Source organism: Leopardus geoffroyi, chromosome B3, assembly GCF_018350155.1.
Source record: "Leopardus geoffroyi isolate Oge1 chromosome B3, O.geoffroyi_Oge1_pat1.0, whole genome shotgun sequence".
In the NCBI taxonomy this organism is placed as follows: Eukaryota; Metazoa; Chordata; class Mammalia; order Carnivora; family Felidae; genus Leopardus; species Leopardus geoffroyi.
In genome coordinates this window covers 97,727,973-97,746,167 of record NC_059337.1, presented here as the reverse complement: position 1 = coordinate 97,746,167, position 18,195 = coordinate 97,727,973, and the positions used below count along the sequence as shown (strand labels likewise).

At 37.3% G+C, this 18,195-nt stretch overlaps 1 protein-coding gene across 3 annotated transcripts in view; it reads right to left on the bottom strand.

Moving 5' to 3' along the window:
• The window catches only part of KLHDC1 (kelch domain containing 1), a 55,818-nt gene extending 38,038 nt beyond the window's left edge, over positions 1-17,780 (bottom strand). Inside the window, exons 1-4 of one of the 3 annotated variants that reach the window (XM_045450905.1) lie at positions 17,434-17,780; positions 3,127-3,197; positions 2,498-2,651; positions 1,985-2,103 (exon numbers count right to left, since the gene is read on the bottom strand). In XM_045450905.1, coding sequence (XP_045306861.1) covers positions 1,985-2,103; positions 2,498-2,651; positions 3,127-3,197; positions 17,434-17,529 — 440 coding nt within the window. In that variant the 5' untranslated portion in view covers positions 17,530-17,780. Of the gene's footprint in view, positions 1-1,984; positions 2,104-2,497; positions 2,652-3,126; positions 3,198-14,571; positions 14,834-17,433 lie in introns of those variants that run through there. The other 2 variants (XM_045450906.1, XM_045450907.1) reach the window with 2 other exon arrangements.
• Between the last annotated feature and the right edge of the window lie 415 nt (positions 17,781-18,195).

The following is an 18,195-nucleotide window of genomic DNA, read 5'->3' as shown; positions in this document are numbered from 1 at the left end:
ATTTCCTTAATACATAAATAACTCCTAGAAACTGAGTTTATAAAAGCAAAACTCAAATAGAAAATAATTAGCAAAGGACACAAATAGTTCAGAGAAAAAGAAATCAAAATTTCCCTTAAATATATGAAAATACATTCAAACTCACAAAAATTGTTTCAGTGAAAATGAAAATAAGACTGAGACATTTCTCATCTATCAGTATGGCAAACAAACAAACAATCTGAGTTTGCCAACAAACTCTTGGCAAGACTATGGAGAAATAAGCATTCCATTGTTGAGAATGCAAAATGGCCCCACTTATATGGAGGAAAAATTGGCAAAATCTATTGCTATGTGTTTCATTGTGTTCTTCCAAAATTCATGTTCAAGTCCTAATGCCTGCCCCCTGCCCCTGTATCTCAGAATATGACCTTATTTGGAGATAGGTTCTTTATAGAGGCAATCAAGTTAAAATGAGGTCATTAGGGAAGGCCCTAACCCAGCATGACTGGTGTCTATAAAAAGGGAAAATCTGGAGACAGATAAGAATAGATAGAGAGAATCCTATGTGAACATGAAAGCAGAGATCAGAGTGATGTCTCTACATGCCCAAGAACATCAAAGATTGCCAGCAGAAATGGGGCACCTGGGTGGCTCAGTTGGTTAAGCCTCCAACTTCAGCTCAGGTCATGATCTTGTGGTTCACAGTTTCAAGGCTTGCATTGGCTCTGGGCTGACAGCTCAGAGCCTGGAATCTGCTTCATGGATTCTGGGTCTCCCTCTTTCTCTGCCCCTCCCCTGCTCACACTCCATCTCTGTCACTCAAAAATAAATAAAACATTAAAAAAAAATTTTTTTTAAGTTTGCCAGCAAATCACCATAAGTTAGGGGAGAGGCATGGAATAAATTTTTCTCAAAACCTAGAGAAGGAACCAATTGTGCTGACCCTTTGATCTCGTACTTCCAGTTTCTAGAAACATGAGAAAGCACATTTCTGTTGTTTAAGGCCCTTAGTTTATGGTACTTTGTTAAAACAGCTTTGGCAAACTAAACATTTGTCAGAATTATAAAGGCAATCTAATTTTATCCAATGGATACATTTCATTTAAATTCATTAAAGCATAGTTTGTAACAGCAAAGGAACAGAAATAATCTAAGTGTTATTTCATTTTCAGGGGAAAGGTTATATAAACCACGGTATGTCCTCAAAGGGGAATGCTATGCAGCTACGAAAGAAAAAAAGGAAGGAAGGAAGAAAAAAGGAAGGAGGAAGAAAATCAGCTTTCTAACTAGGGATTCAGAAAGATGAAAGATCTCCATGGTACACTGCTAACTAATGGAAGCAGCAGGGTGCACAAGAGTATACAGAATACACTGCTATTTGTGTAAGGAAGAGAGAGAAAAAAGGAATACGTGCACACACTCCTACGTATTTGCTTCTATTTGCATAAAGTAACACTGATGGCAGTGGCTTCCAAACCTGTCTGCATCTTGGAATCACCTGAGGAGTTTCAAAACATCATAACCCTAGAGATGATCATTTAATTAGTGTAAAGTATCACCTGGGCTTTGAAATTAAAAAAAAAAAATCCCCAGGTGATTACAATTGCAGACAAGTTTGAGAACCACTGATGTAAGAATACAAAAGATGTTAATTGAAGCAGCTATTTGTGCATGGTGGGGGGGAACAGAGTGGATAGGGACAGGGGTGGGAGCCAGACCTTTCACTGTAGACTTTTTAATATGGTCTTGAGTTTTGAACCATGTGAATGTGTTAACTATTTAGAAATTTTAATTAAATAATAAATTTATTACAAAAAATAGTTGCATCCACAATGCTTATTTTTATGACATGGCTCTTACCCAGGATGCAGAACTGCCATTACCAACAGAGTCAAAACGAGTTTGTAATTACATCTTGAAAAAATTCAGACTTTCAAGTTTTCTCTATTTCAGCCACCACCCTTGCTAAAGTGTACTTAATGAGATGATTCTGCCATATTACCTGTCTTTATATACCCAGCAAGAAAGTTTATCACGTGGTGTGGGTGGTTGTCCTTCAAAATTGGTGATTTTTTCCCAAACGTAGGTTCCATCTCTTGTTCGCAAATTAACAAAATAAAGCTTTTAAAAGAGAAGAACACCATTAGCAGACAGGGCATTTAAAAATCAAGTCTGTGTCTGAGGGATATGTGATCCAAAACTTAATAATATAACTTTTTTTTTCTTTTTGCAAGGTAAAATTTTTCATTGTAAAGTTAATAAAAAAAAGAAAGCTGTGTTTTAGAAGCAAAAATGACATATAAAACATACTGAAATGGATCTTTTCTCATCATGCTCTGCCCTATAGACACCAACTAAGCAGGAAGCAAACTCTGAAGCAGAAAGGCATGGAAGAGACGAACACAATGGCTGCATTTTCACTCTATTTTTAAAACCTTGTAAGCTTAAGATTTTCTACATATATCTTCTCCTTTAAATATCTGTACGCGAGATTAAGTGATACACTGAATATTACATTTTGCTGCACTCCTGAATTGAAAGAAAATATTACTCGATTGCTGTATCCTTTGTCATCATATCCTCCAAAAACGTACAGCTTTCCATTAATGCAAACACCACAACTTCCTGACATGGAGGTAGGGAGTTCTCCTTCCATGAGGTGCATGGTCCTGCAGCAAGAATAACATGGAATTCCATGACTTTCTAGAAAGGCAAATTAAAATTCCCTTTGAACTCCATGAGTACTCTTTCAGTGAAAATTGCCATTGACAACTGTAATTGAAATGCACTGATAGCCAATACGGTAAAAACTCTAACCCATGGTAAAGATTTTTCAACCTACTGGGGAAAAAAATTGCAAAATCTTCAGGTGTCACTAGAATTGGGAATTAACTGGTACAACAAAGCAAAGTCTTCTGGGGTTGACTGAACCTTGAGAGGAATGGTAAACAATGAAGAACGAGCAGAGAGAGGAAGGGAGTAGGCGAAAGAAAGAGCCAGAGAGAATAAAGCATTCAAAGAAAAGGAAAGGGTCATGCTAAATGTTGCAGTATGTTCTAAGTTTGGTCTTAAATTCCCTGTAGTCTATGAAAATATTTAAATCAGATTTTAAGATTGGACATTCTGCAATTTAAAATTACTTACCACAACCCACTATCAATATCATAGGTCCAAATTTCATCATTAGGCAAATATACTTCATTGTCTTCAATTGACTAAAAACAGAATACATAAAATTATGTTTATCAATTACACAGTAACAATTAAATGGTTCCTCAAGATGGGAAATCTGTGATTAAAATGCTGCAAGACACAAAATCATAAACAGGCTCCGAGAGGGTTTCTTTGATTTAAACTAAGATAGGTCAAAAAAAAAGGAGAAAAAAAGACATTTTCTAAGAGAAAGTGGGCAAACAAGAAAGGTTTAGAATACAAAATAGCAAGTATACGAGTCTCAAGAAAAAGACTCAGGTCAATTAAACCTTTAAAAGGGATTTGGATGAGCTTCGTGTTGAAAAAAAAAAATAAAATAAAAGGGATTTGGAGTAAGGGAAAATGGCAAAATAATAACATTCAGAGCAGAATACTGAAGACTACAAAGTCAGGAAGAAAAGGAATTATCAAAAGAGGGCAATATATTTTGGATGAAAGGAAGGAAATAAGGAAGTAAATTTTTATAACCTATAATTAAGACGACTCTATCAGATATTTTGATTTACTGAGCATATTTTTTGAGTGCCTACTATGTGCAAGGCATAGTGTTAGGTGTTCATTAAATATAGAATCTAAGGAGCAAGATAAATTTAGTCAAAATGACAACTCAGAATCCAAATAATCTCTAAAGAAGCAGATAACATCAACAGAATAGTACATTCTGACATTTGTGATGAAAAGAGAAATAAGAATAGAGAAATCTTACTTATTTTAAGTGTAAAAATTTAGGGATTAAAACAAATTCTTACATAAATCCACCATAACTTATTAGTCTGTAAAATAATTCAAAAATAACTAGTTTAAAAGATAGCAGTTTAAGAATTTCTAAGACTGTATGATGAGTAAATTATTAATATGCTAAAAAGAGTTGGTTAGTTTTCTCATTGGCTTGTTAAATTAAAAAAAAAAAGTATCTTGACTACCAAGTATCTGACCCCTGCCACCACCTTTCTCTCTCTCCCCTTCCTCCCCCTACCTCACACACACACACACACACACACACACACACACACACACACACTCACATGCACAAAGAAGAAAACCATTGTATTAATTCCAAGGAAACTTTCACTCATGTCTGGCTGTGGAAGCCCTATTAGATGGATAAGTAAACAAATAATTGTAAGGAGTGTGGTAACTGTATGATCCTAAGATTTAATGGCATCAGGGTCCAGTAGCCTCATGTATACACCTTTACAACAGAAACAGTATGAAAATAGATTGTGACTATTCTCCTTAAGTCCCTCAATGCTTTCCCACTGCTCCCAGGATTGTCTAAAATTTCTATGATTCTGCATTATATGGCACATGCTATCCCTCCAAAGGTTATCTTGCCTTTTACTCACTATGCTCTAGTCTTCTTTCAGTTCCTAAATCTCTGCAAATTCCTTGCTTCAACAGGGCCTTCATCTGTGCTCATCTTTCTTCTTGGAATGCTCTTCCGGAATTTGCCTGGATAGCTGCTCATTCTTTGGAAATCAGTTTAAACGTTGCTTCTCTAATCTCCCAGAATGAGGTTACGGGATTAAGGTCCCAATTAATTGCTCTCCTGCAGTACTGTACTTCACTTCCAAGCCCTTTGTATCACACCCACCCACCACTACCACTAACCTATAAGCTTCATGAGCACGAGCGCATGGGTCATGTTTATCTTGTTATAATTCTGTTCTGAGAGTGGAGCACAGTACCTCGCACATAAAAGGCAAATGTAATGTTTGTTGATTGAGGAGTGAATGGATAAGTGAATAATACTTGTTAAACTGACTACAGACTCACCTTAGCCTGATTGAAAAAAAAAAAATCTCTTTGAGGGCACCTGGGTGGCTCAATTAGTTAAATGTCCGATTCTTGATTCCGGTTTAGGGCATGTTCTCACAGTTCATGAGTCGAGCCCTGCACTGCCAGTACAGAACCTGTTTGGGAATATCTCTCTCTCCCCCTCTCTCTCCCCCTCCCTTGCTCACACTCTTTCTCTCTCAAAAAATAAGTAAACCTAAAAATATATCCCTTTCACTAATCTTTAAATGGGGTGGTGCAAAAACACAAAAGAATCACAGAAGTGAAAAATTTGGACTTCGTTCCCTCTCATTTTCTCAGAGATTTCATTCCTAAATTATCCCCTCTTTTCTACATCATTAAGTTTTCCTTCTCTATGATCATTCCTATTGATGTCCAAACATGCCTTGATATCCCTCATCTTTAAAAACAAACAAACTCTCCCTTAACCCCATCTCCTATTTCTTGGCTCCCTCCACAATAAAACTTCCATGTTAACTACAGTGAATGTCCCTCCTGTTTCACCTCACATTCTCTCATCAATCCAGATTAATCTGGCTTCTGAGCCCATCTTTTCACTAAAATTGCTCTGTGAAGATGACCCTAAAAAAGACAATTTGTTAACTGATTTATCCAGAAATATGACCCAGAGAGATGGAATATATTTTTTTAAAAACAGACATGGAAAAAGAGAGAGAAGAACTAAGTCTAACCAGAATTTCATTAGCATGTAATAGAGAGAATAAGAGGCAATATTTGAAGAGACAAAGGCTCTTTTACAAAATCGTTGAACATCAACAATCCTTGAGATCTAGGAAGTCATAACAAGTTGCAAGCAGAATAAATAGAAATCCATACCATGATACATCACAGTAAAACTGCAGAATATCAAAGAAAAACATATTAACAACAGCCAGATAAAAAACAAATCACCTTCAAACAAAATGGCAACTAATGACTGAATTCCCATTAACAACCAAGACTAAGTATTAGCCAATATGTTTAATGAAAGTAACTCTCAACCTAGAATTCTACACCCCGTGAAAATATATTTTAAGAACCAAAGTAAAATAAAGAAATTTTCAGACAAACATAAGTTGAGACAGCTGGCCAATAACTGACCCTCATTTAAAGAAATTCTAGGGGCGCCTGGTTGGCTCAGTTAGTAGAGCATCCAACTTTTTTTTTTTAGTTTATTTATTTATTTTGAGAGAGAGAGAGAATAGGGGAGGGGCAGAGAGATTGGAAGAGAGAAAGAATCCCAAGCAGGCTCTGTAGAGCCAGATACAGGGCTTGAACTAATAAACCATGAGATCACGACCTAAGCCAAGTCTGACGCTTAACTGACAGAGCCACTCAGGTGCCCAGAGCACCAGACTCTTTTTTTAAAAAAAAATTTTTTTTAACGTTTATTTATTTTTGAGACAGAGAGAGACAGAGCATGAACAGGGGAGGGTAAGAGAGAGGGAGACACAGAATCTGAAACAGGCTCCAGGCTCTGAGCTGTCAGCACAGAGCCCGACGCGGGGCTCGAACTCATGGACCGCGAAATCATGACCTGAGCCCAAGTCGGCTGCTTAACCGACTGAGCCACCCAGGCGCCCCCAGAGCACCAGAGTCTTAATCCCAGAGCAGTGAGTTCAAGCCCCACAGTAGGTGTGGAGCCTACTTAAAAAAAATAAAAGAAATTTTAAAAATTTTTCTTAAGTTTATTTATTTTGCAAGAGAGAGAGGGAGAGCACAAGAAGGCTCAGAGAGAAGGAGAGAGAATCCCAAGCAGGCTCCACACCATCAATGCAGAGCCCAATAAGGGGCTCGAACTCACAAACCATGAGATCATGACCTGAGCTGAAACCAAGAGTCAGATACTCAACTGACTGTGCCACCTAAGCACCCCAAGAAAAGAAATTCTAACAGCTATTTCAAGCAAAAGAAAAATGATATGCAATTAAAGATCTGAAATGTCATAAGAAATAGTATGATGAGATACTAGTAAATGTATGGGTAAATTTAAACCCACAAAAATGGGCTAAACTTTTTTTTATGCTTAAGGAGAGGGAAACAGGAAAGGACTACCTAGGGAAAAGGGTGACTGGACTTAAAACCTTCTCAAGTAACTGAACTCTCTGGGAAGAAGGAAAACTATTAACTTTGAACTTTGTGAAGTATTCATGTTGAAAGAGAGTAGTTCCCACATGGTTAGAAATAAATCATATAATTTCTACACAAGCAAAGACCAAAAAAAAAAAAAAAAAGGAAAGAGAACGAAAAACTCCTTAAACAATCCTCAAAATGAAAAAGTTAAGAAGCAGGAGGAAAAGAGAGAGGAGGGGAAAATAAAACACATAAACACATTTGATGAAAATAGTATATCAGAATCACATTAAGTGAAAATAGGCTAAACTCTTCAGATAAAATATACAAAATGTTAGACTAGACAAAAATTGGTATAGAAAATTGGTATAGATGTACTGAGAAAATATTTTAAGGAAAGTAATACTACTACAGATAAAGAGGATCACTACAAAATAATAAAATGTTCAATTATCCAGAAAGATATAATAATTCTAAGTTCATATACATATAAAGAGGCAGCCTAAAATACATTAAAGTAAAAACTGACAGGATCACAGGGAGAAATTAACAAATCTATAGTCAGAGTATGAGTTTTAAAGACCTGTTACAGTAACTGATGGAAGAGGAAATAAAATAATCAAAAAAGATAAAGGAGCTTTGAACAACACAATCAGCAGATTGATAAAATAGACATAAATAAAACACTTTACCTGATAATTAGAATATATACATATTTTTAAGACCTAATGGTATATTTATGAAAACTGGTCATATGCTAGTCCTTAAAGCAAGTCTCAACATATTTGAAAGGACTGGCAACAGAGAGACATAGATAGACATAGATTACACTGTATGACACAATTAAGTTAGAAATTAGTAACAGAAACCTAATTACAAAAATAGCACAGAAATTTAAAATATTTTCCCAAACAACTAATGGGCCAAATAAGAAATGATAGTGAAAAGTATAAAATATTAAGACTGTAAAATAACAACATACTGCTTATCAAAAGGAGGAGGAGAGCTAAAGAGGTACTTACAAGAAAATATATAGTCTAACACACTTAAAGAATTTAAAAGTCTCAAAAAAAAATGAATTAAGCATCCAACTTCAGAAGTTCAACAAATTACAGCATAATAAACCCATAGAAAGTAGGAGGAAAGGGGCGCCTGGGTGGTTCCATCAGCTGAGCAACCAACTCTTGATTTCAGCTCAGGTCATGATCTCACGTGTTTGTGGGATAGAGCCTCGCATCAGCTCTGCGCTGACAGCGTGGAGCCTGCTTGGATTCTGTCTGTCTGTCTCTCTCTCTCTCTCTCTCTCTCTCTCTCTCTGCCTCTCTCTCTCAGAATAAATAAACATTTAAAAAAGTAGGAGGCAATAAAAAGCAAACATTAATGAAAAAAAAAATACAACAGAGAAGATTAAGTAAACCAAAAGCCGGTGTTTCAGAAGGCTGGTAAACCTCTGGCAAAATTATTCAAAAAAGGAAAGAAAGGAAGGACCTACTAAATAAATTTAGGGATGAAAAAAGGGACATACCTATAGCTACTACAGAGATTAAATAGAGGGTATTATGAACAACTTCAGTTTATGCCATGAAATTTTTAAACCTAAAGGAAATGGATAGAGATTGGAGGTGGGGTGAGGGAACCTTACCAAACTTGACATCAGAAAAAATGAAAAATCTTAACAATCCATAGCTTTAAAAAGATTGAATCAGAGATTTAAAACCTCCTCTACAAATGTCCAGATGGCTTTACAGATGTGGTCTTCCAAACATTCAAAGAACAATTAATTCAATCTTACAAAAACCACTTCAGAATATAAAAGAAAGAACAATACCCAATCCATTTATAAACACAGATGTAAAAATGCCCCTCCCAAGAATTACCAAACAGGATCCAGTAATGTATAAAACAGATAACCTATTATACTAACTTGCATTTAACCTAGAAAATGCATCATTGGTTAATATTTATATAATAGTAGAAATTATCCCATTAAGAGATTAAAGGAGAAAAAATATGATTGTCTCAGTCTGATGCAGAAAAATCACTCTCCAAAGTTCAACAGCCATTCACTGAAAATCAGATAGAAGAAAACTTCCTCAAGTTGAAAAAAGTTATCTACAAACAAATAAACAAAAACCAAAGCAAACATCAAACTTAATGGTTAATAGTCGAAAACTATCCTTCTAAGATTAGGAACAAGACCAAAAAAAAAGGCTTCTATTTAACATTGTACTTTGGGTCCACCAGTGCAGTAAAGAAAAGAAAACAAATAAAAAGTAGGAGGGAAGAAACAAAAGTATTCAAAAACTGTATTTCAGAACACCAGCAACAATCAGGAAATTTAGTTTGTAAAAAATTAGCAATAGAAATTAAAAAATATAAAGAAACTAAGAATACAACAAAAGATGTACAAGATTCCTATGAAGACACTGTAAAATTTTATCAAAAGACGTTTTTAAAAGCCCTCCTAAATAGATATACTATATAATTGGAGGAGAATACTCAATTTCATAACATGTCTATCACCCTCGAAAGATCTGAAGATTTGAATACAGTGACAAAAAATCCCAACAGAAACTTTATTTGACAATCTGACTCTAAAGTTTATACAAATGAGGAAGCACCGTGGAAAAACAATTACACAGTTCATCTAAAAGCTAAATGTAGAATAACCATATGACTCAGCATTGCAACTCCTACATACTCAAAAGAATTGGAAATAGGGGCTCAGATATTTGTGCCAATTTCAGAGCAGTATTATTCACAATACACAAAAGATGGTAATAACCCTAGTACCCCATCACAGATGATGGATAAGCAAAATATGGTATTTACACACAATGTCATCTTGTTCAGCCATAAAAAGGAATGAGGTTCTGATTGACACTATGACATAGGTGAACCTTGAAAACATTGTGGTAAGTAAAATAAACCAGACTCAAAAAGACAAACATTGTATGATTCCAATTACTTAGAATATCTGTAAAAAGACAAATGCATACAAAGATTAGAAGTTACCAGTGACTGAAAAAGAACTAAGAGAGAGTTATTGCATAATGGGTATAGAGTTTCCATTTGGAGAAACCGAGTTTGGGAACCAGATAGTGGTAACATTGTAGAACATTGTGATGTAATTAATGCCACTGAATCAGTGCACTAAACTATGGCAAAAATGGCAAATTATAAGTTTTATATATTTTACTACAAAATAAAAATAGTAAAGAAAATTTATACAAAAGCACAAAAGGCTCTAAAAAAACACAAAATATTCTTGAAGAACAAGATAGAGTGGGGATTTAAATTTATATGTTAACATTTTCAAACTTCTACTAAAGCAGTTGCAATTTACACGGTGTGGTTGTCAAAATAAACAGACCAACTGAACCTAATAAAGGACCTGGAAACATATCATACACACATGAAACCTTCATGTGTGACAGACTGAGTTTGCGTGTTCACAGGGAAGGGGACTATTTAATATATGACACAAGGACAATTGGTTATCCATATTGAAAAAATAATGAAATTGGATCCCTATTCTAAACCATTTAAACAAACAAAAAATTCAGATAACAAAAGATTTAAACATGGAAGGCAAAACTGAACGTTGTTTGGAAGATAACATAGGACATTTTATGATCTCCATATTGAGAAAGATTAAAGATGCAGAAAGCATAAAGCTTTAAGGAAAAGACTGAAATTACATTAAAATGAAGAAATGCTGTTGAACAAAAGACAATCATCAAGAAAGCACAAAGACAAGCTATAAACTGAGAAGACATATTCAATTCATACAGCCATATACTTAAAGAATTCCTATAAATCAGTTAGAAAAAAACAAATAATCCAACAGACAAATGAGCAAAAGACATGAACCAGCATTTTTACCGAAGAGGAAACACAAATAGTTCATAATTGTTCAAATGAAAAGGCATTTAACGTCATTAGTAATCACGGAAAAGCAAACAAAACCACAATGAAATATCACGTCACATTCACTGGATTGGGAAAATAAGGCCAGATAGTACTGAATGTTATTAAGGATGTGCAGCAAGGAGGAAGCTGGTGGGAGTGTAAATCGATACAAATATTTTGGGAGCAGTGACATTTCCAAGTAAATTTGGGGATGTGTATACCAAGTGACCGAGCAGTCCACCTCTTGGTATATGCCCTAGAGAGAGTGCATGCCCTTGTGCAGGTATAATAGGAGATGTGTTATAAGAATATTCCATGTAGTGGGGCGCCTGGGTGGCGCAGTCGGTTAAGCGTCCGACTTCAGCCAGGTCACGATCTCACGGTCCGTGAGTTCGAGCCCCGCGTCAGGCTCTGGGCTGATGGCTCAGAGCCTGGAGCCTGTTTCCGATTCTGTGTCTCCCTCTCTCTCTGCCCCTCCCCCGTTCATGCTCTGTCTCTCTCTGTCCCAAAAATAAATAAACGTTGAAAAAAAAAAAAAAAAAAAAGAATATTCCATGTAGCATTGCTTAACAATACCAAAAAAAAAAAAAAAAAGAAAAGAAAAGAAAAGAAAACCATTCAAACATTCAACATCAGAATAAATAAATTGCAGTAAATTCACACAACAGAATATTAGAGAGGACACATATCAAATGAGTGAATCCAGGGATGATTTTCAAAATATTTAATAACCAGATAGCACAGAAACTGACAAATCAGAATGGACATCAGCTAAAAACAGGTATAGCCATGCAAGGGCATACTAGCTGAATAAATGCAATGTGTGAATCTAAAAAACATGCATTACTAAAAGAATTAAGTCACAAAAGAAAACATACGCTATGACTCCAAAACCAAATAATATATTGTTTAGAGACAGATGCATGTGTGGTAAGATCATAATGAAAAGAGTGATTAACAAGAAATCAAGATCCTGGTACCCTGTGGGGTGGAAGGAGCACTGTAATCAGTGAAAGACAAGCAGAAAGCTGCTAAGGTACTGGTTCCAGTTGATTTCTTAAGCTGGCAATTAAAGATGTTTACCTTTAAATGATACTTATTTTACACATTCTTTCTGTATGTACATTTCAAACTTTAAAATTAAGAAAATAAATTTTTCAGAAATGACTAGTTACTCACAAAGTCATCAAAGAAGCTGGAGAACCAGCCTCTGATCCACACGAGTTAGGACAAGCTCTGAAAGCATGTCATAGGACAGGTCTGGTGAGCTAATTGCCGCGGTCACTGGAGAATGACACCACAACTTGTAGCACCACCTTTTATGCCAGGGACCTTGCTCTTCCTACAGATTCTATTGCTGGGTAAGAATCCTCTTCAGGTCCTCATTTTTGCATCTTACTACGTATTACTTAGTATTACTGTGAGTCCAAATCTAGCACAGATTCATCTAACTGGGTCCAAGCCACCTGCCCACAATCTAGCTGCAAGGGAGGCTGGAAAAGTGAGTACAGTACACGGCACTCAGGTTCTTTTTATTGGTCACTTACCATAAGCTATGCCCCTTCTAGATACTGGGGATACGACAGGGAACAAAATCTCAATCTTTATAGAATTTACATTCTATGGGCTAGGTAGAAGGTAGACAACTACAATAAATACCCCAAACAGACTCATTTGGTGGGTGATATTACAATAAAAGAAGGAGGTTCAAATTTGGGGCATCTAAAAAGAACAAATGCCTTCCATGTGACATGGATGGCCTATGTGACCATATATGAATATGTAAAACAAAACTATTAGGTTAAAGAGAATATGCACTTAAGGCTTTTGATTCACATCACTACATTTCTCCTTAAAAAGGTTACACAGATTTGTATTCCCATTACCAGACTAATTCATTTCCCCATGCTCTTTTCAAAAATTCTTTTTAATATTTGCAAATAGGAGAAGAAAAATCTCATTGTTTTTTTCAGTTGGGTTTTTCTTACGACTCATATTGTATTTCTTCTTTTGTAAATTTCTTGTACATATTCATTGCTCATTTTTCTATGGAGATACTTTTACTTTTACAGATATTAATCTTTATTTTTGCCTAGATGTTGCAAATGTTTCCCCCAGTCTTTCATCTGCCTTCTCACTTTATGGTATTTAAAAAACATAGTTTTAAATTTTTAAAAAGGTTTTATCTACCTATCTTTTCCTTCATAGTTTTACCCAATTCATTTTTATTTTCCCAACTCAAAATTTTAAAAGAGTCACTGTTTTTCTTCTGGCATGATATAGCTTAATTTTTCTACATTTAACTCTTCAATCCTAAGGCTCTACTATCATTTTCCTCTAGCTATCCCTGGACCATTTATTGAATGAGTAATTGCTTTTCCAGAATTAAAATGCTACCTTTTGAATGTTTGGTTTGCTTGGCTGTTTATGTAACTTCATTTCCATTCCATCATGCTATCTCATGTTGCATCAGGAGCACTGACTTAAGTATTGTAATATTGTGGTATGTTTTAATATCTGGCACTGTAAACCTCCCACCTTGCTTCTTTGAAAACATATTCTAAATTGAGTCTTCTTCCCTTTAAGTCTATGTCCAAAACAGAAATATGTAGTTAAGCATACTTGTGCAGATATTTTCTATAAGGAAAGGTTTAGGGAAAAATGTATCAACATCAACTGTATTAACATAACTGTGTTATGAAAATAAAACTGTTCATATGATTAAGCCCTAAGAAGAAAGCATACCAGCTACAAACATGCTAAAACACCGCGCTTTTCCTCCAAAATTTGGGGAAACTGCTCATAACTTTTCAATGTTCCCAATAGCAGCACTAAAGATTGCATGAAGTTCAGTAATACAGAAAGAATATGGAAGAAGAGGCAAAAGAATATTCTGGTATTGGGGCACCTAGGTGGCTCAGTTGGTTGAGCGTCTGTCTTCAGCTCAGGTCATGATCTCACAGTTTGGTTTGTGGGTTCGAGTTCCACAACAGGCTCTGCTGTCAACACAGAGCTCACTTTGGATCCTCTGGACCCTCTATTTCTGCCCCTCCCCCACTCATGCTTGCTCTCTCTCTAAAATAAACATTAAAAAAAAGAATATTCTGGCATCAATTAAAATTTGCCACTTACTTTTTTCAGCACTGCCACTCTCACCTCTAGAGAGAGGTAGAATTGTTTTCAGATGCAATGTCCTAAAGAATATGTTGGATAATAATGAGTTAATCTAGATGGTTATCTGTGGACTATTCAGGTTTTAGGATATATGTTCATGAATTTTAACATATTGTTTTTTGGTGATAAGGAAGAAAACTGGGGCACCTGTGTGGCTCAGTCAGCTAAGCATCTGACTTCGGCTCAGGTCATGATCTTGTGGTTCCTAAGTTTGAGCCCCACATGGGACTCTGTGCTGTCAGTGTGGAGCCTGCTTGGGATTTTCTCTCTCCCTCTCTCTCTGCCCCTTTCCCACTTCTGCTCACTTTCTTTCTCTCAAACTAAACTTAAAGAAAAGAAAAAAAATAAGGAAGAAAACTGTGATTAGAATATACAATCTGAAATTATTGGATTATTCTTAACTACTGACTACTGGATTACCTCCAGATTCCAAGGGCTCTCAGCTATCTTCTTTTCAGAAGGGTCTCAATAAAACACTTGTTGGAAGGATTCTACTTTTCCTCGAGATATGCTAGGTCTTCTTTTTTGCCTCCCACTCTCTTTCCTTCCACTCATGCCTTAGACATTCGTTAGCTGCTGATAATTCCTGGAATTTAAAAAGTACAGGCATACCTTGTTTTATTGCACTTTGCTTTACTGCGCTTCACAGATACTGTGTTGTTGTTGTTTTACATTTATTTTATTATTGAGAGACAGAGACAGAGCATGAACATGGGAGGGACAGAGAGAGGAGGAGACACAGAATCCAAAGAAGTTTCCAGGCTCTGAGCAATCAGCACAGAATTCAACGTGGGGCTCGAACTCACAAACCGCCACATCATGACCTGAGCCAAAGTCGGGCGCCCAATCGACAGAGCCACCCAAGTCCCCCTTGATACTGTGGTGTTGTTTTTTTTTTGTTTTGTTTTGTTTTTTTTTTTTACAAATTGAAGATTCAATCAAGACTTCACTGGAGGCAGTAACTGCAGATGTGGTGGAAATAGCAAGAGAACTAGAATTAGAAGTTGAGACTGAAGATGGGACTGAATTGCTGCAGTCTCATGATCAAACTTGAGCAGATGGAGGAGTTGTTTCTTATGCATGAGCAAAGAAAGTGGTTTCTTGAGGTGGAATCTACTGCTGGTGAGGCCTCTGTGAAGATTGTGTAAATGACAACAAAGGATTTAGAATATGACATTTTCTATTCTTGGTAAGGCAGCAGGAGGGTCTGAGTATTGACCCCAGTTGCGAAAGAAGTTCTACTGTGGGCAAAGTGCTATCCAACAGCATCACATACTATAAAAAAAATCATTAATGAAAGCAAGAGTCAATTGATGTTGCAAACTTCATCATCTTCTTTTTAAGAAATTGCCACAGCCACTCAACCTTCAGCAACCACCACCCTGATCAGTCAGCAACCATCAACATCAAGGCAAGACCCTCTACCAGCAAAAAGATTAGGACCTGCTGAAAGCTCAGATGATAATTAGCACTTTTTCGCAATCAAGTATTTTTAAATTAGGGTATGTACATTTTTTAGACATAATGCCATTGCACACATAAGAGACCACAATATAGCATACACATAACTTTTACATACACTGGGAAACCAAAAAATTCATTTGACTTGCTTTATTGTGGTGGTCTGGAACCAAACCTGCAATATCCAAGGTATGCCTGTAGCAAACTCTTTCTAAATCTGCATGGCACTTTTCAGAGTGGTTCTTAACAGCATCGTATCATTGAATCAGTAAGTAGTAGAAAACAAAGTGATTCTATTCACTGATTGCCATCTGAACACCTGGAATCTAATTAATTACATAATTTTCAAGATTAAAATGAGATAAAAATATTCAGACATTTCATTTTTAGGCCCCAAAGAAATGTATACTGTCACCAGATACTCGAGATATTGCAGTTACTATGTTAAATTAGATTTTTTCACTTAACTTTTACAATATTAAGAATCAATATAGCAGATGAAGTTTGACACCTCTACATCTTCAAGTGGCAGAGCTAAAAAAACAATCAAAATATTTCTTCTACATAAAACCATCAATAGATCTAGGCTCCTTTTTCATAAAGAACAAACGGTGTAAAGATTAGACATGAAGAAAACATAGTCATCTAGTTTACCTTAGTTTATCACAGAAAAAATAGCCTTTGGAAATCCAATATACCTAGGTTGGAATCTCCTACCCTTGAGGTCAAATGGCCATCATTCATTCCCATTGACTCATCATCCTTACTTTTAACGGGGTTATTACTTACCTTACAAGGCACGATAAAGATTATATAAGATTAGGAATATGAAAGTTCCTAGCACATGCCAGGTATAGTAGGCACTCAAAGGTCAGTTCTAATTTTCCCGTCCTGATACTGCACCAAATTAAAAATAAACACACAAACAAAACAACAAAAACCAACTTGGATCTGAGAATCATTTAACATAGATAGTATGTACTTTATTTCAGTGAGTGAGTCAGTAATGTTACATCTGTCATATAATCGTATCGAGACAGTCAGAAAATGTGGGTTCTACTTGCAAAAGAACTTCCAGATGGCTCGCTTTAAAAAGACAAAAAACCAAAAACTGTAAACTGATGGGGTTGGCATATACTACTGAACTGTTTTCTGGCTTTAGAATCTTTGCTTCTATAATCTTATGATTATAGAAACAAAACAAATACACACATTCAAACCTCCATCGTAATAAGCGTATTTAAGCAATTTTTACTCAATTGTTGCTAATACGAGTCTATTCTGAGACTCGAAAAAAACTTCGTAATTACCCACCGATAAAGGAATGCCACTAAAAATCGCTTAGAAATAGTCAAATGCTTCAGCGATTTCAATACTCCGAATCCCAACCTTGCAATAAGGAAATATTTACAAAACAATACAGCGCGGCGTCCTCGTGGTGCCTTTAAGTCTGCGCAAGCATTTAAAGATAATTAATCGCGCAGAGACTTAGTGCCGGTCAGCCCGGGGGTTACTGGACAGCTGCGGGGGGTCGGGGGGAGGGTGGGGAGCGGACAGTGGGAAGAGCCCCAGAACGCGGGTTTGAAGGCTTTCAAAGTGGAAGCAACGGCGGGGCGGCGTCAAGCCCTGGCGCGGCTGGGAGAGCTGCCGACGGCGGAGGGGCGGGCGGACGGGCGAGGGGGTCGCCGGACGCGCCGGGCCCGGGCCGCGGACCGACCCCCGTCTCGGGGCCGGTGTGGGCGGGCGCTCGGCGTCCGCTCGGGCCCAGAGGCCGGGCGGGCTCCCAGCGCGAGTCCGCCCCGTCCCGCCTCTTCCCCTTACCACGTAGCCCCCCCACACGTAGAGGAAGTTTCCGTCCACCACGGCGCAGTGGCCGCTGCGCTCCTCCGCCACGCAGAACGGCTGCGAGTCCGCCATCCGCGCCGTCGCCCGGTCCAGCCGCTGGGCGCGCCTCGGCCCCTGCCCACGGAGCGGCCTCTCCTCCCGCCGGGCTCTTCCACGCACGAACGGAACGCGTCGAGGGCCGAGATTGGTGGGAAGGCGGAACGAGTGCGTCTGCGCCGTCCCGCAGCCCGCCCGGGAAGCCTGGCCCGGGGTGGCGTCGCCCGTTAGGGATGCTCTAGGCTAAGCTGTGAGGGAGGTGCTGTGGCTTCGGAACCCTGCCACCTGCTGATTTCTTCCCACTCGGATCGCGTGATTTTGGCAGTACAACCTAACTCTGTCTCTTATTCGCTGGATAAATAGGCTTCTGGTCTATTGATGCTGCTGTGACATAAATCAATATATTAATTAATGCTTCGTGTGGGTTTCCTTTTCCACTCAACTTCCAGCAAAGATGGTTATCCATAAGAATGGGGGTGTGTGTAATAGATTTTTTTTAATTAGGGATTTTCTGAAACGTATTCTAGCAAACTGCCGCCTGGGGTCCAAAGTAAGTCTGCGCCTGTTTTTGTATAGCCCACAGCCAAGAATGGTTTTACATTTTTATTATTTTTTTCATGTTATTTTATTTATTTTATTTTATTTTTTAATTTACATCCAAATTAGCATAGAGTGCAACAATGATTTCAGGAGTAGATTCCT